We start from the raw sequence: 22,732 nt of genomic DNA, 5'->3' as shown, positions 1-22,732 counted from the left end.
AGTAATAGTAAATAGTCCAACTGTTTTTTTATTTTTCTGGAGCAAATTTTATTTTCTCTTACTAACCAGCCTGGTCCATATTACTCTTAGAAAGTCAATCCTGATATATTTAATTGCTACATATTTTTATTTGAGTGTTTCCAATTCAAAGGTTTTATCAAACATTTTTAAGACAGCTTAACCAATTAATAAAAATAATTTTCACAGAATCTATCCTAAATCTTCACTTAATTAGGATAACCCATCATACTCATCATGTGTTTCCTCTCTTTTATCTTCTTTATCTCAATGTGGGACACTATATCCTGTGGCTTATGACAGTAGTAGGATAATGGTATGTCAGGCATCTTAATTATCCACTTAATTCTCCCCACTCCCTTATTCATTTAGTCAATGTTGTACTTCTATACTGCTTAACATTACTTTTAACTGTTTTGAGTACAGTATAAAATCACATTTGTAACAATTATCTTTTCTTTCATAAAATTATGCATTGTTCCATTGTAACAGTATGTTTTCTCCCTATAACTCCTCTTACAAATAAGATTCTGCAACTATTTATAGTATGTAAATTTGTTTTTTTTTACTTATTATGAGCTGTATTTAGAAAGCTTAAGCCACAACTGACTTTTATTGACATATCACAATAATCAAGCATTAAACTCTTTGGTTGATTCAGTCGTAAGGCTCATTAACAACAGAACTTATAGGTTCATAGGTTCATAGGTAGGTACTAGGCTATCTGCCCAAGGGCATTTATAAGCCTAGCCAGAATATGTTGGCTTTCACCTCCCTTTTAAATTAGTTTCCTGGGCCTTTGTCCAGCATGGCCATTGAAGTGATCCCAGGGGTAAATTTACGATTTCCCATCTACTCATCATCATTGAAGAGAGTCAGTGAGGGGCTTTGCCTAACATAAATTGAGATTCTATTCCAAAGCGAGGGAAGTCTCTGGGACAGGAATCTATCCCTCCAGCATGTCCTATTTATTGTTGTGCTGAGGTTTAAATCCCTGGAGCATGTGGCACTAAGAGATTTGGTTTTCTTGAGGTGGTGCATATCCATTAATTCCGGGTTGGACATGGCCTTGTACGTCAGGCAGAGAACACCTCTGAGTAGGCGGTAAGCAACCGAGTAGAGCTGGAGTTTCTTTAGTCAAGCTGCATAGGGCATCTGTTTGAGGCCCACAATCCTCTTGGTGAGGTATTTCTGTGGTCTTTCCAGCTGTTGCAGGTGTCGAGTAAGGTACATTCCAAATGGGGCATTGTACTCTATTATGGGCCTGATGAGTGATGAGTAGAGGGGCACAATGACCTCTCTTGATCTAGATGTGAACCCTTTTGTGATTATGTGGGCTACATAGAAGAATTTTCTGACCACTTTGGCAATGTGATTATCAAAGGAGAGGTTGCTATCTACCTGGGTCCTCAGATCCCTAATTACATCTTTCGTACTTAGTGGATTACCACCTATGTGATAATTCATGGGCATTTTGTTTTTCCCAAGGGGGATGACTATGCACTTTTTGGCATTTAGCTTGAGGCCATGGTTCTGACACCAGGTGTTCGTCTCGTGAGACCCTTCTGGAGGATGTCTGTGTCAGCCAGAGAGTCGATTATGGCCCACAGTTTGCAGTCATCTGCGAATTTGGTCAGTCATAGTCCTCCCGTGCTTGCCTGTACCTCAGAGAAATATATACCGAACAGGAGGGGTCCCAGGACTGAGCCCTGTGGGACGCCACTTGTAACTGGTTTAGAGTCGGACATGGTACCCACAACTCTGACCATGTGAGTTCTATCCGTAAGCAAGTTGGCAACCCATCTCTTGACATAGGGGTTGATGTTCAAGCTGGTAAGCTTATGTATAATGCCAGAGTGGGGAATGGTGTTGAAGGCCATAGCGAGGTCCAGGTAGGCTGTGTGGACTACCTTTCCCTCATCTATGGCCTTGGTAACTGTTTCAAAGAAGTCAACTAGGTTTAGGAGGCAGGATCTGCCTTTAACAAAGCCGAATTGGGTAGGGTCCAGTGTCTGGTGGTTCCCAGTGTTGCTGTTAATGAGTTCCATGATGATGAGCTCCATAGCTTTGCAGACCAGGCTAGTCAGGCTTATAGGGCAATAGTTCCCAGGATCTGTTGTGGCACCACCTTTGTGGAGCGGGATAACTGTTGCTGTACGCCATTCTTTGGGTACATAGCCTGTGGTAAGGTTGAGTTTGAACAGTGAATTTAGGTGAGGGTTTAGTTCATTTTGGAGCTCGTGTAAGACGTAACCTGGGATACCATCCGGTCCCATTGATGCTGTGTTTTTGGCTTTGGAGAGGGCTGTTTTCACCTGCATGTCTGTGATGTCTGGGGCTCTACATTCTTCTGGGATGGACACAGGCCCTTTTGGGGGTGAGGGGGGGTAAAGTTTGTGCTGAACCTGTCTGCCAGGATGTTGGCAATCTCAGTTGGTTCAGTGTATTTTTTGCCATTTTACACTAGCTCAGAGCAGATCTGAGAGTTGCCACCTAGATTCTTGACATAGCTAAAGAAGGCTTTGTGATTCTTTTTAGAGTCTTTTATTAGAGTTATTGAAATAAAACATAAAATTGCTATAAGATAAACACTGCAAACACATGGAATTCAAGCTGGCAAGGCATGATTAATTAATTCAAGCCTATAGCACCTTTTTATTAACGTTTACTATAGCTTTCAACAAATCAGGGACAAGTCCAGAAATAATCAGAGACAATTTAAAAAAAATAGTACTATTAATATGAAACATTGACAGAATAAGAGGATGTGAATTATATTCATTTTCTGAAGTAAAATAAGTCTATCTCTCTAGTTATTGTCATTATTTATTCAGAGTAATTCACCATTCTTTTCTGAAAAATCACGTTTTAGGCGGGATTTCAGGAATAGAGGTAAAATATGAGTCAAAATCAGGGACATCCCTGAAAATGAGGGACAGTTAGGGGAACAGCTAATATAAGATTAGGTTTCATAGATATGAATCTATAATTAGGTAATTAGCATACTAAGCATGTAAATAGTCAAACTAATGAAGGGGTTGCTGAGGGAAATAATTCATTTGTTTGTGAAAGAAGAGCTTGTACATATTTGGACAAACTACTGAAGGGATGGCTGGGGCAAGTTCATGGATTGCAACTTTAATATCAAAAGCAAAACATCTCTTTTAACAACACATGTGTGTACTGTTTAGATATTGGACTATAAATTGCAAAACCACCTCATTTGCATATGCTGCTTTGCAACATTTCTCATTTGCATCTCAGCAGTTTTAAGGTCTTTTGTATTAGTAAAAATGGCCTCTATGAATCTCGCCTTTGCTACACTCATTTGTAAGCATCAGGGATAGCTTATCACATTTACACAAGTGACTATGAATACTATCCATATTATCAATTATAAAGGTATGCTGTATTTCCAGATGTGTTTGCAATTTCAAAAACCAAGTGACTACAAACTAATGTATGGCATCAGCTAAAACCTTAGACAATGCTGAATAAAACCATCCTTGGTATTTGCACTGCAAATTGCATATATTGAGATATTTAGTGTTAAATATTCTGGTATTTTATTTATGCATTTATTTATTTTACATTTGATAACCGGGAGTGTCTGACAGATACATTTAGACATTTAGATGTGATCAGTATACACACAAATTACAATAGACATGTTTTTACAGTGCTATGCAGCACATCAACAGTTACAGTGGAGAAAGAAGCAAGAAAATATTAATTTAAAAATTAAGGTAATTAATAGATTTGTGGTGTACAGCTGAAATTTGGAATGTAGGTAGAATATATACATTGTACACAGGTACAGTACATACACTGTACATTAGCCAGAGTTTGTGAGTAAGAGTGAGAACTGTTATCAGGTACTCTAGGCTTAGTATGTGTACCTTATCTGCTTTCACTAGCCTGGGGAGCAGTCATTGCACTGCCGACTTTGCTTGAGATGTTGCCTAATGAGGTTTTTAAAGGAGGCTATAGACGATGTTTTGTATGCTAGTGGGGAGAGAGTTCCATTTTTGTAGCCACTGATCTACTATATAGTGTGTCTCCAAAGCTATTATAACTGTTGGTGACTTCTAGTAGTAGTTTGCTTGATGATCTAAGAGTTTTTTTGGCTGAGTGATTTTGTACTAGGTTTTTGAGGGCAGGACACTTATTGGGGAGGTAACAGAGTGACAGAGGCAGAGCTAATTGTACGTTAGGAGGTTGGGCAGTTCAGACCAGTGGAGCTGTCTCAAAGCAGTACAGTGATGAGTTGTATATGAACAATTTGCAGCAAAGTGGGCAGTTCTGTTATAGCAGGCTTCCATTTTGCTTAGTTCAGTTTTGTTGAGATGCATAGAGTACTTGTCACCAAAAATTCTTTTAATATTAAATAGCATTTTTTATATTTCTGCCAGGTATCTATCTTTTTATTTATTTTTTTTTGATAATTCTATTACAGAACTAGATCAGTCTCCATTAGTCTATGCAAATGCAACTTATTAGTCTGTTGAGTCTCATGTAACCATTAATTATTTGTTGTTTTTAATCGCCTCTGTGTCAACATCTGCCTTAGGAAAAAAAAAAAATTGTCTTAACATTACATAATGCTACCATCACAGAAAAGGACTGTGATGGAACCACACTGTTAATCCAAAATTGTCAATACATTGCATCCCTCTGCAAAAGTAGATTACTCATGCCAGACTAAAAGGAAAATTACCCGCCTTCCAGTTGGGCCTAGATGGGAGCAAAACACGTCGTAAATGAAATGTAATTACTCCACAGCTGGTAGGAATGATTCGGCAAATTCTGCCTAGCCAGTTATCAGATATTTAGAAAACGTATTAAAATAAATGTTAGTATAATAATCTAAATAAATAAAGCAACAAAGAATAAAACACCTGCAGTATTTACTTGATGGCCATCACTACAATCGCTACATACTTTTTGAATTGTTTATATTCAGTAACTCATGAGCTATAATTTAATGTAATAACTATATGTGTCAAAAATAATAACGGTGCTAACCTGTGAACATTTTGCAGGAATTAACTGGGTATTATGACTTTTATTGTTTTTGCTTTAGTTGTATAAGATGTCTGTCTTTAAAGACTAGCTAAACTTATAAGATTTTGTTAGTTAAATTATAGAGTGGAAACTTATAGGCATGTGATAAAATAAGTTGTTAAAGTGAAGAGTATAATTTGGAAAACAAATTCCCATAAACACTATTTAAAACTGTACTGACCAAAATAATGCTATTATATTTAAAAGTTCCATTATATTAAAGTTACATTTTATTCTTTTCTTTTACTGTATTATTGTGGACTAAATATATTTCTGCTTCTTGTTGATTGCTGTATTTTCATTGTTTTTCTCAAGAGAACTTTTCAGTTTTTTGTAGAAAAGTCCATGTCTTCTTGGAAATAGCTCAATCCATTGTTTGAAATAATTTTTTTTTGTTTCTTCTACTGTATTGAACATTCCCTCATCAGTGGAATGAAATATTTTCAATCATGTGGAATATAGTAGATGTGCTTCAGTCTATGTTTTAAGCTTTTATTATTCACCAAAATTATTTCCTCTTTTCCAAACTTTTGAATGCATAATCAGTATCAGATCTTATAAGGTGTTGACCCATTCTCAAATGAGACTTTATCCATGCAGTTTTAAGAACTGATTTTTTTATCAAGGAGAGACAGAAACATTGTGCTCTTTTAATTCCACGTGAGAAGTCTTCTTGTAGATTCAGTAACTGTGGTATCCATCTAGGTAGGACAGCAGCCACATTCTCCCCCTCTGAAATGTACCTTCTGTCTTTATCTTTCAGGTCTTCCAACTTACTGAGTAACCAACTGTTTTGATTTATAAGAAATTTAGTTTGTAACTCTTCCTTCTTCAACCTTCCATCTATGTGATTTAATGCCCTTTCTAGTTCTTTGTTTCAAGAACTTCCTGTTATGGATCTTAGCATCTCAGTCTGTTTGATACTGTTTTCTTGTAGACTATTCAGTTTTAACTGAACAGTATCAGTTTTAAAAGTTTTCTTGTACTGAGTATAACACCTACTGAAAATCTTTTTTTTTATCACATTTCTCCTGCAGTATTTTTAAAGAGCTCATTTGTAGCCTGTTCCAAGAATGAGAATTTACAAAAATATTTTGACAGGAATATTTTTTCTATATTCATTTTCCAAGCCATTCTTTCAGTAGGTAAATCTTGAGTTACTTAGTTTTTTTTTTAATTTAAATTTCAGGTACCTTTCCTGAATAATTCCAATATAGGTGCAGAGCTCCTCTCAGCTGCTGCTACGTATCCACCATCTTGACTCCTCCCCATTTTATATTATTACAAGTCAATGACTTGCATGCGTGCATGCCCCTCCCACACACATTACATACATATAGATAGATAGATAGATATAGATAGATAAATATGATTATAATTCATTGGTCATGAATAATGTATACATGAAACACAATATACCAATGTACTTGGCTTACAACTGTAACATCATAGCACAAAGCATCAAACTAAAATGATCAAAGATATAAACAACTCGGTTTACATTTGCCTTTTATAGTAAAAGGACAAAAACATTATCCTTCCATGTAAACCAATTATATATATATATATATATATATATATATATATATATATATATATATAGATCTACTTCATTTGCCCTAACTTCTGATTGACCGACACCCAGTTGCCCTAGACCAAATTACCGAAATTCCATTTGACCACTTAGTTTTGTTTTACTAAGCAATATTAAAGCAAAACTAAACAATATAATATGAAATTAAGTGGGGGGCTACACCCCCCACACCCCCCATTGTGTGAGGCTGTGCCCCCACACCCCTCTAACTATATATTCTAACTCCAGGGTCCCACTACAGTGGGGAAGGGGGCATATCCCATTTTTTTGCCAATAATACTTGTCAGTCAAATGAAGTGTCGGTCAAATGAAGTGTCAGTCAAATGAAATTTCGGTCAAATGGTCTCGGGCAAATGGGTGTCGGTCAATCGGAAGTTAGGGAAATGACGTAGCTCCATATATATATATATATATATATATATATATATATATATTACATATTTTTATCTCACTGTAATATTCACATTTCCTGTCTTCCGGTCTGGTTTTCTTCAGCTTACATATATATTACCTTAAAATGCATGTTTTATGGGGGAGAGGTGAAGCTCCTCCACACATTCCCTGACATGGGGGTTCTGCCCTCACATTTTCTAAAGTTCCATGCTTGCACAACTAAAATCCAAAGTGAATCAGTAAATATGTTATATTCAATAATGCATAATTCAACTGTAGCATAATTTGACCAAATCAACAGTTGACATTTCATGCAAGAAATAAAGAGAGGGAGAGAGAAAGGTAGACATACACATATTGTGTTTTGATCATACAGACTACCCTAAAGATGAAATGTAATCTTCAAAAATTTCTCAGACCAAGGTACTGATACATATAGTATTCATGAATAAAATAAAATAAATAAAAGCCATAAATGTACTCATGTTCCTAGTTCTTATTTAGTCATTCATTTTCAAATATATGTTGGCCTTTTCATTGTCAGATGGGAGCCAGAGGCTCTCCAAAAGTGCAAGTGTCAAAACACATAGGCTGACTTTTGGATGGGATGCTGTTCATGCATGTCTCAGACTAATGCTTGTGCACACACACACACACATACACACACACGCACACGCACACGCACACGTACACATACACACACTTAAATTCATAGTTTAGTACTAGTCTGATTGCCCTTGTGGGCTATTTTAAGCCTAGCCAATTACTCCATGTGAGAATCAAACTCTGCACCTTATGCCTATAAGGTAGGCACCTTAACCATTGTGTCAACCTCCCAAATTACCCAGCTGCCATTTATAATTTGAAGAACAGCCCATTGGTTTTGGCAAGATAGCAAAAATGCAAGGGAAACAATGTTCTCCTTCCAACAAGGCTGGAGTGTCCTGGGTTAGATTTAGAGATGAAGGGGCATAGGGTAGGGTTTGAGGGCTTTACCCCCTACAAAATGCTATTTTGTGTTATTTATTTATTGTTTATTTATGTTCTTTTATTTTTGGGAATGTCTGAAGAGGCAAACAAGCTCCTTTTCACTGGAGGCCTGGAAAGAAAAGTTTCCCAGTAACTAACAGTAGCATATATACAACATACAGAACACTCAGGTAATATCTGTTGCATTGCATACAAGGTGAGGATAAATAAAGCAGATAATTATGAAATAAGTATTTCTTGCTGCAACATAGTGACTATTGTGTGGAGTACTTTAGGTCAGATATAACTGCACACATTTTGTCATAAAAAAGTAGAAGTCAGAAAAATAAGAGAGAAGAGATAGTCACTAACATGTAGGTGTATATAGAAGATGTAGAGAAGCATTTTGGGAATTTTTTAGCCTAAAGAATAGCAGCGGCATAGGAGTCAAGCAGTAACAGTTTTAATTTATCTTTGAAGATGTGTTTGTTGTTGTGGAGTCTGATTGGGGGGGAATTGAGTTCCAAGATGTTCAAATGCATTTTGGAGTAAAGAGCATTTACTGCTTTGTTGTGAGCTTTGTGTATTGAGAGATATTTTAGTCAGTACAGCAGAGAGATCTGTTGGTGGAATGGAGTTGTAGTATACCACTTAGGACTGGGCATTTTCCAGGGTGAAAGATTAATCAGTCTGCAAATTGCAGCTGAGAGTAGATGAGGAGGTGAGGTAGCTCAAGCCAATTTAGATGCCCAAGGACAATACAGTGATGTGTGGAGTATGATTTGTTGGAAGCAAATTTGCTATTTTATTACAGCAATGCTGTAGTTTAGTAGTCAGGGTGGATGAGGGTTTGACAAAATAAGGGAGGCATACAGAAGTATAGGCAGCAGGTAGGTGGATGCAAATGTTATCCATCCGCTTTCAGTCAGATATTGTTTGGCTAGGGTCTATATCATATGAGCAAATTGCACAAACTGCAAACACTCATAATATCGAATGTACCGGACCTCAAACTGCTTTTTCCTAAGATTGTGGTGTAGTGAAGAATGGGATATTTGCCCTTTCCTCACTGTAGTGCGACCTCAGAGTTGTAATACATATTTAGTGGGGGGTGTGGGGGGCACGGCCCCCCACAATAGGAAGTTCGAGTACGTTCGATATTATGAGCGTTCGCAATTTGTGCGATTCGCTCATATGATATAGACCTGTTTGGCTATATACAGCAGACCTAACTTCTGATATGTTTTTTTGATTGCTTGTTGGATGTAGAGATCGAATGTCATGGTGTCGTACACTATAACCCTTAATAATTTAGCGCTGGAAACTACCTTAATAGTGTTTATTTGCAGAGATGATTTGAAAGTTATCTTTGCATTTGGTAAGAGATACAGGAGTCAAAAGGAGTTTGGTCTTTTATCTGTTTAGTTTTAGGTTTGATTTTGCTAGCCAGTTTTCTATGGAGAAGAATGAATCTGGTGTGAGCTGTTGCAGAAGAACGAGATTCCTGCAGAACAGATGAGGGTTGCACTCATCAGAGTACTGGACTAGTTTGGTGCGTTTTGAGGCAGTGCATATATTACTGATAAATTTGTTAAACAGGAGTGATCCTAGTATGGAACCTTGATTAACACCGACAGAGACTGGTAAAAGGGATGAGATGCTAAATTGCCACTTAACAGCTTGGGATCTATAAGACAGGTAAATGAGGAACCAGGACAGACTGGACTACAGATTCAGGGAGGTTATCTGATGGAGCAGTTTATTATGAGACAAAGTGTTAAAGGCTTTAGATAGGTCCAAGAAGAGGGCAGATACAAAGCTACATGATATCTTCCATAAGGAGGGGACATAAGACTGTTGGATGGATCTGTTAATGAGTATTGAGATGGGGTAAGCAATGGCATATACTCTGATTTTCAGATATTCAGCTGGTAGGTTATTGGGAGCTGGGGTAGTAGGCTTTAATTTTTGGAGGTTCTTTTTGCTGACAGTAGTTGGGACAGCATTGATGGAGACAGTGTTACTGTGGCTAATGACATGGACATTAAGCTGTGATGAATAGTTATTGTCTATGTTAAGTAGAGATTTTATGGTGTCAATGAAGTGGGAGTAAAATAATGAAGCAATTTTGTCTGATTTCATGTCTGGGTAATGATTGGGGATAATTTTTTTTTGATGGAGCTCTACAAAGTAACATGATTTTTTTGTGATTGCTTTGTAGGTTAAAATAGTGATTTGTTTTATCGTTTTTAACTTCTAGTTTAATTTGATTGCAAAAGTGTCTGACGTTTTGGAGATTTTGTTGCATTTTGTTAACTTGACATGCTTTCCATGTCTTATCCATAGTCTGCATTACTGCCAGTTTGTTTAGAACATTGAGGAAGGTAGTGTTAAAAAGATCGACTGCATCTTCTAGGGAAATGGTTTTGGGAGTACTCCAGTTTATAGAAGTAAGAATGGTTTAAGAAAATTTATTTATTAAAGTTTGTTAGATTGTGTACTTCTTTAAAATGGTATTTCTTGGGTTGAGTTGTGTGTCTGATGACACAGATTGGTAGATTATCACTAAATATATCTGGTAAGTTGCCCATAGGTATAATTCTGTCAGGTTTGTTTGTTAGAGACTAGTCTAGTGTTGAATTTTCTCGATTTGACTTGTCGAGCCTGATTGTAATATAAATGCATTGTGAGTAACCATATAAATTTAGTGACACTGAGGGAGAGTCAGAAGTGAGGGAGAGCCTATCTATATTTAAGACACCCAGGATTATTGTTCTGTAATGAATATTTGATGTAGTCTAGGAGAGGAAATTTTGTAATGTGTTTGTATTATCACCAGGTGGGCTATATAGAGCTATGTTTGTGTTATCACCAGGTGGGATATATAGAGGTATGATACAGAGGCTTTTCCTGTCATTTAGGCTGAGGATGGCCAGGAGTATCTCGGCATTATTGAAGGTGGAGGGAGTATTTTGGTAGAGAAAAAGTCCCAGGGCATTAGAATGCATTATAGTTACATCACCAGCACCACCTTTCTTACCATTTTGTTCAGTCTATATATGTTGTAAGCCGGTGGAGTGATTTCCTCATCTTTGCTGCTTGATTTCAGCCAAGATTCAGTGATGGCTAGGATGTCTGAAGTATGGGTATTTAACAATGCATGAAGAGCAGTTGTTTTGTTATTGATGCTTCTACTGTTGCTATGATAGAATTTTAGGTAGGCTGAGCTGTGGACTGCGTTTATAGGTGTGAGGGTGGGGAACACTCAGGCATATGTATACTAGGCCTAGGATTAGGATGAATATCACTGCAGTGTTAAATTTATTTGGGGTCGATGGCATAGGGAAAGTTTATGTTTTATTCTGGGTCTGGTTCAGTTTTGGCATGGATGGGTGAGGCTGAATGAACTGGGCATTTAAATACATCTGTGTAGGAGCTCTAATAGAGGTTTGGTGATATATAGAGGATGTTGGCATTAATATTGCTGAGAGTACTAGAAAATCATTGGGGAAAGTGGATGTGCTATGAGGAGGAGTGTGTGAGTATGGTTATATGAAAGCTAGCATGAAATGTTATATGGTAAGCTAACTGATGTTACATGTCATGACATAGTGGAGGATTGTTGGGATCTGAATAAGGACAGAGAGAGGGACTATAGTTGATGGACTTAGTTCAGAGAAATGGGATAATGTAAGTGATTAGATTTTCTGGAGGGAGAGGGGTATAATTGTGGGGATAATTTGTAGAGAGACAGGTCTGCAAGAGATGAGGTAAACACGGGTAAGATTTAATAGCTGAGTGGGGAGGATGGAGTAAGCTGTGATCACTGGGGGTATGGGATCTGTTAGTAAGTATAAGGGAGGAAAGAGGTTGAAATCAACATTGTGTGTTATTGACTTTTCTTTATTTTACAATTTTCTCTAATTCTGATTTAATATAAATTATTCAGAGGATCATTATCTCTCTTTCTTTCACATTTTTGGGATATAGGATGAAACCAAAACCCCTGATGAAGACTCAGATGGACACAAACAATACTTACAAACTTTGTGCCAGAAGTCACCAAAGGAAGGACTTGAACCAGAAAACTAGGAGGTGTGAGGCAGCAACATTAACCACTGCACCACTGTATTAATCTTTTCCTCAGTTTTACTATTTCTTTAAGCACTTGAAAAATCTATAAACATTATTTTTACATATAAGAACTAAAATATTGTCTGAAAAATAGAAACCTAGATAAAACACTTGGAAAAATATTGTCTGAAAATTATATTGTTTCACATAGAAAGAATAAAAGATAAAACATGTAAAAGGATGAAGGAGAAAGAGTGTAAGTGATTTAAGGTGACATGTTTTTTCTAGGTTCCCTCACACATGACATGCATTGATAATCCTGCAGGAAGGTTTGTCCCAAATAAATAACTGGTGCCAAAACCATGCACTGAAGCTAAATGCCAAAAAATGCATTATTGTATCCTTTGTGAAGTCATGTACCTCAGGGAACTAGCACATAGACAATACCACCCTAAGAATTGACTCAGATGTTTGGGATTTGGGAACTTATATGAATAGTGACCTAACTTTTGACCAACGTGTGTCTACTGTTGTAAGAAAGTCCTTCTATATAGCACAGATTATAAATAAAGGGATCATGTCTATTTCAAAGAATGTCATTGCCTGCTTTTACTCAGCCCTTATTAGGCCAGTCATTAAATATAATGCCCCCTTTGGCACATATCTGTCAAGACACATGCAACAACTCCAACACCAACAGAGATACCTTCCTAAAAGGATACAAGGTGTAGACAACATGTCCTACATGGACTCAAAGCCCTGTTACTGTACCTGGTATCCTACAGAGTGCTAAGTGGTGGCTTGTGTCTGGCATACAAAGCATCTTCCAACCCATTACTGATGGATTTACTGTACATCAGCAAGTCAAATGACATCAGAACTACTCAGTCTAGGTATATAAACCTCTTCTGTGACATCAACAGAACAGATTGGAGGGACAGTATATCTTGCAGAGGATATCAGTGCTATGGAACAGAACCTACCCCCATTTACATAAAACCAAGTTCATCCCTAGCCACATTAATGAGCAACTTAGATCTATTGATGGGAAATGCAAAATTTACTCCAAGAGTGCCCCCTGTACTACTAATGGACAGTGGCAGCTCCTAAATATTTTATCCCACTCATGAGTCCCTGTCAGATTATCTATGGTATGATCCCAGTTATTCTCATTAGAGTTATATATAATTATTGACCGTGGGATGGGTAAGGCCAGTCTATAACCAAATGGGATGGGTTATTCTGAGCACAAAAAGGGAAACAGACTAGGCTTAAATGGCCCACAAGGGCAGCTAGCCTAGTACTTACCTATGAACTTATACGTTTTAAATATATGGAATAAACAAGGCCATTTGTAATAAAACACATGGTTATATCCAGCTACAGTACTGTAACCTTAGCAAATTTATCACATGGGTCATATATACAGAAACCATTTAATGCCCAGGTTCTGGCTACAAAGACTAAATTGCTCTAATTACTACCATTTCAGTAAGCTTGTAAATACACATTCATGTTATTGTGGAGATTTAATAACAGTTTCTTTTTCATTTTATAAAGTGAAACTTTTGCAAGGGAGATCAGACAATCATATCACAAGTGATAAAAATCAGAAATACACTGAATTACAAATACTTTGAAAAGTGTTGCTGTAGATTTTTAAAAACATTGAAAGAAATCTACATGCCCCACATTTGCATAATTAATGATAAATAAAATAAGAGTTACTTCTATAAATATGCCAAAGAACAAGCCAGCAGCAACTAGAAAGGAAGTTTAATGCATGAAACCACAGTCAACAAACCGGTTTTGGCCCAATAGCCTTTCTCAATGTATAACACTGACTGTAGTCACCTCATTTTATATGATGTCATAACCCTCAATTAAGTAATCAACAATAATGAATTTAAAAGTACTCATTTAAACCAGGTGGAAGCAATCCACCCAGTCTCACAATCCATGATTTCTCTTTTCTGTTCAGAATATTATGCCAGCCTGTCTTAAAGCATCTATTGCTCATTATACTGTCAATAATAATAAATTTAAAAATGAGCGGAATTATGTGCAGTGGTTTGTTTATACAAGGCTGGATTCTTTGTGTCGGAAGATACTTTTGTTGAGGATTTATATGCTTTTTGCAGACTGCTTAATCTTAAGTTACATTTCCAGGAAAATGGTTTAAACATACCATTGCACATAATTCAGCTGGTTTTAAATTTATTATTATTGACAGAATAATGGGCATTAGATGCTTTAAGACAGGCTGGCATAATATTCTGAACAGAAAAGAGACATCATGGATTGTTTCCTCCTGGTTTAAATGAGCACTTATAAATTCATTATTGTTGATTGCTTAATTAAGGTTTATGACATCGTATAAAATGAGGTGACTACAGTCAGTGTTATACATTAAGAAAAGCTATTGAGCAGAAACTGGTTTGTTGACTATGGTTTCATGTATTAAACTTCCTTTCCAGTTGGTTCTGGCTGTTCTTTGACGTGTTTGTTGACTGTTTTGAGCCTTTGCACCTGCCGTCCATGCAGAATCTTTGTGGTTGCTTACTTACTTCTATAAATATAAGTTGCAGTGACTGATTTAACATGGTAAAAAGAAATAGTAACATATTAATAAAACCTGTTCTTCCAGGTGAACCAGTCTTTGTTCTGTTGTTCCTCCTCGGCTATCATGATGGATCTGCAAGGTTTCCGCTATTCTGCTGACACTAGAAATAATACATAATTATTTTATTAAATTAAATTTTACTAAATACAATATAGCTAAACACTGAAAAACAATAAAGAAGTATAAACAAGGATAATTTAATTTTCATAAGCTGTAAAATAAATGGTTGTTGTCTACAGAGTAACAACTAAACTAAAAAAAAAAACAATAATTCAAACCAGTAGTGGTAAAAAAATCACCATAAAATAATTGAATTGAATGATGAAGTCTTATGATGAAAGTGTTAAATACTAATTTCTTTTTCGTCTCTATAGTACCTTTGAGTGGTTGTCTTATTTTATGTCTACAGAGTAAGCTGTAATGATTCTGGCAGTTAAGGCAAATAATTAAGAGGATTAAGGCTATGGGCTGTTAATGAGCTGTCAGCCTCTATTTGCCTTTTAAGTGACCCCGAGATATCCACTTAACCAGGCAGCGCTCCAGACCAATTACAGGACTGGGCAAGGCTCAACAATAGTCGCTTAGATCCCATGCCTAGTATCCACTTATGACTCAAGGAAAACTAAAAATAAGTTTTTGAATATTTCAGAGTGGATATTAAATAGCATAATAAGTATGTCTAGGGATGTAACACAATTATTTTATTTTTATTTTATTTTACATTTGTTAATCGGGAAAGTCCAACTGGACACATATCCATTTTCAGCTGAGGCCCAGGGAGAAAAGCTTCAAGAACCTTACATGCAAGGAAATTTTGCATACATAAACAGCTCTAGTCATCAAATAAACAGATAGCAATGTCTAACTTTCTATACCGTAATGTGCTGCTTTACAAGTTATTAAGAAAAATAAAGAACATAGGTCAGTAATATTAGGCATTAAGATAGCCATCTTTTTTTTGTAGTAATGTTTATCTAATATTTAGCTATGCAGGAGAGATGTTTAGCAGAATTTCCAGGGAAAACTTAAGACGTAGACCATTATTAGAACAGTGTAATGGTAAGAGTTAACCAGGGGAGTAGCATGGGTAAAGCCAGTTATTTAAGTAGTGGGTTTTCAGGAGCTTTTTGAATTGAGTAGTAGACATAGTCAAGGTTATTTGGCTTGGTAGTGAGTTCCAGGTCCTGGCAACAGTGCAGGCAAAGAGAGCTTTACTAGCATCAGTTTTATGTCTAATGACATTTATAAAGTTTTGGCTACTGGATCTTAAAGCTCTCATTGAAGTGTGAGGCTGGATTAGATGCTGGAGTGCTGGGGAATTTTTGGAAGCTAGTAGAGCTTGTGGGCTATTGAGAGTTGATTGAGTAGAAGTAGTTGAGGCAGTTCAAGCCAGTTGAGCTGCTTAAGGGCAAGACAGTAGTGGGATCTGTAAGAGGCATTAGTAGCAAACTTGGCAATCTTGTAATAAGATTCCATTTTGCTTAGGTTATTTTGGTGGAGATTTGTAAGAACAGGGGAGGCATAGTGAAAGATAGATAAGAGATGTGTCCTTGCGATGGTTGCTTTGGTTTGCTTGGTCATAAACTGTTTATTCCTGTAGAGGAGCCCTAGTTTTTTATTTACTTTCTTGATGGTTTGAGCTATATGGATGTCAAATTGTAGGTTATTGTTTATCTCAACACCTAACAGTTTTAGTGTGAGTAGTAGGAGTGATTTGGATGTTGTCCTTAGAGTTAATAGTAAACTTATTGTTTAGGGGAGGGGATCGCCTGGGACCAAAAAATAATTTGTTTTGTTTTTTGGGGATTAAGAATAAGTTTAATGTTGATGAACCATGTTTTGGCTAGACTAAAGCTATTTTGGGTTAGGGTTTGGAGTTCTTTTAAGGTTGGGGTGGCAGATATAAGGGTTGTGTCATCTGCATATTGTATGACAGATGCAGTGGGTGAGAAAGAAGAGATTTGGTTGGTAAATAGTGAGAACAGCGGTGGGCCTAGAATAGACCCTTGGGGGACTCCAGTGGACACTGGTAGTAGAGAGGACAGCTGGTCTTGCCAAAGGACTGCTTCATGATGGTCTGCTAAGTGAACCAAGAGATAGCGGAGGAGCATGAGTTTAGGTTAGAATGAGTTTCAAGTAGAAAGCTGTGGTTTACCATGTCAAAGGCTTTTGATAAGTCTAAGAATATGACAGATACGAATAGTCCCTTGTTTCTGTGGTGGTTAACTATATCAGTGAATGATAGCAGTGCTGTGGTGGTGCTGTGGGAGGGCCTAAAGCCGTGCTGAGATTTGGAAAGTAGGTAATTTTCTAGGAGCTAATGCAGTAGCTGGGAGTGAGCAACTCTTTCTAATATTTTTGATAAAGGTGATAGGATTGGGATAGGGCGATAGTTGGTGAGTTCTAAGGATTTACCTCCTTTGTGTAGTGGAATAATATGTGATGTTTTCTATAAAGTGGGTACCTTGTATTCTGCTAGTGATCTCTTTATGAGAATGGATACAGGATAAGCTATTGCTTCTGCTGCTATTTGAAGGAAATCTGCAGGTAGGTTGTCAGCTGCTAGTGTGGTTGGTTTGAGTTTTTTTAGGAGTTTAAGGATTACTTTTGTGGGTACAGGGTATAGAGAAAAGCTGGATGTATCACTATTTTGTTTTGTATTTGGTTGATTAGGGGAACATGCTGTTGAGGGGCTACTAGTGCTGTTTTGGGTTTTTGCAAGAGTTTGAACTGTTTCGGTAAATAATTTGTTAAATTGAGTGGGAATGTTGTCCTGGTTGTTTGGTAGCACTGAGGTTGGAGTGGAGGCTTTTCCTGGATGCATTATACCATTTATTATGGCCCAGTATTTTTTAGGGTTGTGAGCATGTTTTTCTTGCATGGTTTTGGAGTAGTTAATTTTATCTAATTGAATTAGTTTTTTAGCCTTATTACGGAGTTCTAGATAAATTTGTCTCAGATTGGTAGTATTGTTTGTATGAAATTGGGTCCAAGCTTTGTCCCTTTCTTTCATTGTAATTTTGGTATCTTTAGTTAGCCATGGGGCATAATTTGTTTTATTCTTATGGTTCGGGTGGGAGCATGATGATTTAAGATGTTTAGGAAGGTAGAGTTAAAGTAATTTACGGCTTTATCTAGAGGAAGTTGTTTTAGGGGAGTCCAATTGCAGCTTTTTAGTGCATTTATGAAGTTAGTAGTTATAAAGGTCTTTTTATTGCGAACGACTCTGAGGATGGGTTGGTTAATGCGTTGGGGTCTATTTCTAATTAGGAAGGTTGATTGATGGTCACTTAGACTATCAGGGAGACATTCTTATTGTTGTGCTAAGAGTGGGGTCAGATAACAGTATCAAGTCTAGGATGGATTCACGTTTGGAAGTTTTGTCTGTTCTGGTTGGGGTAGATATAATTTGGGTAAATCTGTGGAGGTTAATGTGGGTGGATGGATTATGGCTAGAGCAGTTAAGCCAGTCAATGTTAAAGTCTCCTAATAGTATGGTTTCTTGTGGTAGGGAGTTAGAGATCCAGTTAAGTAGGCTTTCCATAATTGTAATGCTATTGCCTGGTGGGATATAGCCACCTGCAATAATTATATGCTTGTTGGAGTTAAGTTTTAGTTTGGCAAGAATTAGTTCTATGTCTTTAACTTCTTGGCAGCTGTAATCGAATTGTTCTAAGGTGAGGTGATTTTGGAATAATATTGCTACATCACCTCCCTTTTGCTCTAGTCTACTTGTGCGTATAATATTATAGCCTGGAGGTGTAATTTCTTTATTGTGGTGTTCTGGTTTAAGCCACATATCTGTTAGTGCTGTTATTTTCAGTTTATATAGAGCTAGTAGGGCATGCAGGTCTTGAATTTTGTTAATTATACTTCTTGCATTTATGTTAAGTAAGAGGAGAGATGAAGTAGGTCTGTGGTAAAGGGGATTTACCTGAATTGGGTTAGTGTTGGTTGATGCAATGGGTCCTGGATTGGGGTGTATGTCGCTGTAGCAGGTGAGTTTTGTGAGTAGGTAAAGGTAGAGTTTAGATAGTTTGTATATTATAATTTGTCTTACAGAAGAGTAAGGGTAAGTTTTGACTGTTAGCTTTCTGCGTAAGTAAAAGAAAGATTGGGAGGAGTTAAGGTCACGGGGTGATATAGGGAAGTTGTTTAGTTTTACGGTATTGGATATAGCCTTAGTTTGCCATTGGGGTGGGGCACTGATAAGAAGTTGGATGTACTAACAGGAAAGGAAGGAAAACAGGAAAAGAGTGGTACCTATAGCTATGTGGGTTGGATGTGAAGTGGTAGTGGTTGAGTGGATAGTCTAGCTATGGAGATGTTAAGTGCGGTGTGATAGGCGATTGGGAGATTGGGATATAACCTCATATGAAAACTTAAATCAGAATAAGACAGAGTGCTAAGAAGAGAAATGTTTAAATATTCACAAAATTATTCATTTAAATGTAATATTTTACTAAATTAATAATTGTAGGTGGACTTTTAGAATATAAAGATAATTGAAAGAAGATACAGGATATTTGTTTAGATATTAAATAAAATTGAATACTTTAGCAATTTTGTTTTTTTTTTACTAGGAAATTGTACATATTTAATAAATAATAGTATAGCTATTTACTGAATTTGTAGTAAGCATTGTATTCTAGCAACATATATGTCATGTTTATTGTTTTGGGTGGCCTAATGGTTAAGGTGTTTGCCTTACAAACACAAGGTGCACGGTTTGAGTCTCCCAAGGGATAATTGGCTAGGCTTAAAATGGCTCGCAAGGGCAGTTAGCTGAGTACTAACCTATGAATTCATATTTCAAGTAAATGATGTATTATTTTAGTGTTGAAAATTACTGTGACTTATAAATTATACGTAACCTGTCTTGTACTACTGAGCATTTTAATGAAAAGTACATGAACAAACAAACAAGAACAACAACAAAGAATACATTTTGACAAGATATGATTATAAAATGGTTTTACAGTGATAATTCATCCTTGTTTGCATACTTTCTGTCCTTTTCTGACCTGCAGAAAGTTCCCAGCATAGCTGTAATATTTAAACAACTTGGTTTATAATTATTATAAAGCTTGTAACCTACAGAAAAAATGTATTATCTCTTAAGAAATGTTCACTGCTCATGGTAATTGCCCAGTGTGAGCTGGTCAGCTAGTACAACAGTAAGAAAATGTGATTTAGAGGCATGTATGGCTGCAAAGAATAAGACCTCATTATTGACTCATTATCTTGTCTCTGAATCAAAGGCTAGTCTGTCAGACCTGACCTTAATAGTGTTCTCCCTACTTGCACATGATTTTTTAGCAAAGGCACTCTCGCACACATGCATGTGTACACACAGATCTATGTCTAATACTCGAATGGCCATATCATTGAATTTCATTTTCATGAGATGAAAATCACAAAAACAAAATACTTGAATGGCAAATTTTTACCAGGGCAAGTAAACCCTTGCCCAGACTGCAACAAAACACACACTGGAGTAAACAAAAATGCACCTAGGTGGGGGGGATAAGCCCCCCAACCCCCCCATCTATATATACCAACTCCAGGACTGCACTACAGTGTAGAAAAGGGCATGTTGGGCAAGTGTTTATTTGCCCTGGAAAAAAAATCACTGATCGGGTATTTTGTTTTTATGATTTTTGTCTCACCTATAATGATGCCACAGTATAAACAAAAAAAAAAATGATTGATTTCAATAATTAGCTTAGTTTTTGGTGTCATTCAAAGGGGATGCAGTTTCTGTCAGCCAAGGATGACATGGTCGACAAACCCCACTGCTTTGCCAGAGATGATTTGCATCTGGCACCACTAGGCTTTTGGCTGCTGGCAAAGGCTCTTGCCTCCCCCATAGTACCTTTTTTAGGCAAGTTCTCAAACACAAAATTGCTGACATGAAAATTGTCATCCATAACAGAATAAGGGTTATGCTGCTAAACACTAGGAGTTTAAACCCAAAACTACATACCCTGGAAGCACTTCTATCACTGAAGGATGTAGATGTCTGTGCAGTCACAGAAACCTGATTCAAGTCCTCAGAGAGTACCCTGGCCTTGCAAGGCTACAATGCCTTCCACACATTTAGACTGCAAAATGAACATGTGATAACCAAAAGAGGTGGTGTTTCTCTCTATATTAGAGATAAATTCACCACTCGACTAATTAGACTAGATAAGTCCATGGAGTATTACTATGGGTAAGACCCCCATTCAAGTCATAGCAAGTTATAGATCCCCCTCCATGGATCATGATGCGCACAAAGCCTACTTGTTCAAACTGGAATCAATCCAAATATTGCCAAACACTCTGGTCATGGGGGATTTCAATTGTCCCACCATCAAATGGGAAACCTACTCTAGCCCTAACTCACTAGTGCAAAAGTTCCTCGACTTTGTTAACTGAAATGCCCTTGAACAAATTATTCAACCCCAACAAGAGGAACAAACATACTAGATATGGTTCTCACTAACATGACAAACAGATGCACCATGGCAACTGTTGGACCCTCATTAGTTAAATCTGACCAATTCATACCTCTCAACTTCTTAGAATAAGAAATCTGGACAAAAACATAAATAAATGGGGCAAAGACCCAAAAACAGGAACATTTTTTAAATATTGCTCTTACAAACTTATAATGTAGATAGAATAACAGGTTTTGCATTAGCATGACTTTTCTGCAGGGTATGAAGTCTGAAACTCAAATGTCTGTCATTATTTTCTGAGTTTGATTTGCCAATGATTTGCTAGAAAACTACAATTTTATGAAAAATGGACCAAAAATATGAGGCAAAAGTCTGGACATTCTGCGAAAATCTATGCAGTTGAGAAGTATTTGTGACCACAAATCATTTGGCTTCGAACTGGCACTAACACCAATACCTCTCAACCTCTTAGAGCAAGAAATCTGGACAAAGCCATAAATAAAAGTGGGGCACAGACACAAAAATAGGGCTGTTTTTTTAAATACTGCTGTTACAAGCTTAGAAAGTTGGTAAAAATACAGGTTTTGCATTAGCATGAATTTTCTGAAAGATATGAAGTATGAAACTCAAATGTCTGTCATTATTTTCTAACTGCACTTTTTTAATGATTTGCCACTAATTTGCCAGAAAACAAAAATTTTATGAAACACAGACCAAAAATATTAGGCAAAAATCTGGACATTCTGTGGAAATCTGTACAACTGAGAGGTATGCTAACAGCAGAACTCACAAATGGTGAAGTCAGACTAAAAACTTTACCGAAGCAAACTATACCCACCTAAGGGAAAGTATAAATGCATTCCAGGTCCCACCTCCACCTGGAAGTGGTAACTACACCAAAGCTTACACTAAAGCCCAGTACTTGTATAAGTGTATAGACTTGGCTGTTCCAGAGATAATCAAAGCCAGAACCCCAAGTAAAAAAAAAAAGCCACCCTGTTGGACATCCAGCACACATCACCAGAGCTGTCCCAATCAACAAGATAACTTGTTGCATGTCCACAATTATGCACAGGTCAATGAGCTATGTATATGTGTGGGGAATACTTGTCAGGATGTGGCCAGCAACTTCTCATGGCTATTGTGTCCTACTGGCCTAGGTACAGTACTCTGGTAGACAGGGCAATGTTCCACGAAATGCAGTGCCAACTATTTTGCATGTCAGCTACACCTATGGTGGGAGTTGTACACACTGTCCAGATGTCAATATCCATTGCTGTTGGGAAGTTGGACAGATCATGTACAGGGGGCACACATATAAACAGTACACATGTTGGAGTAACCTACATAGTGCCTACCATACCTCACAACTGTACAGACCTTTTGCAGAATGTACACAGGTTGGAATCATATCTGTGGTGTATTTATTCTGAAATAGTGGTTGTCTGGCAAATCATTGGCAAACCACAAAAGTCTACAGTCAGAAAATATTGATGGATTGTAGTGTCTCAGACATCATATCCCGTAGAAAAATGCATGCTAATGCAAAAGCTG

At 37.0% G+C, this 22,732-nt stretch overlaps 1 protein-coding gene across 1 annotated transcript in view; it reads right to left on the bottom strand.

Moving 5' to 3' along the window:
• LOC122792941 (transient receptor potential cation channel subfamily M member 2-like) overlaps positions 1-22,732 on the bottom strand; it is a 1,068,883-nt gene that overhangs the window by 192,995 nt on the left and 853,156 nt on the right. The window contains exon 24 of the mRNA XM_044060527.1: positions 14,748-14,835. Coding sequence (XP_043916462.1) covers positions 14,748-14,835 — 88 coding nt within the window. The remainder of the gene's footprint in view (positions 1-14,747; positions 14,836-22,732) is intronic.

The sequence above is a fragment of the Protopterus annectens genome, chromosome 2.part0 (assembly GCF_019279795.1).
Source record: "Protopterus annectens isolate FY-2018-M chromosome 2.part0, PAN1.0, whole genome shotgun sequence".
In the NCBI taxonomy this organism is placed as follows: Eukaryota; Metazoa; Chordata; order Ceratodontiformes; family Protopteridae; genus Protopterus; species Protopterus annectens.
This window is presented reverse-complemented; position numbering and strand designations above follow the sequence as displayed.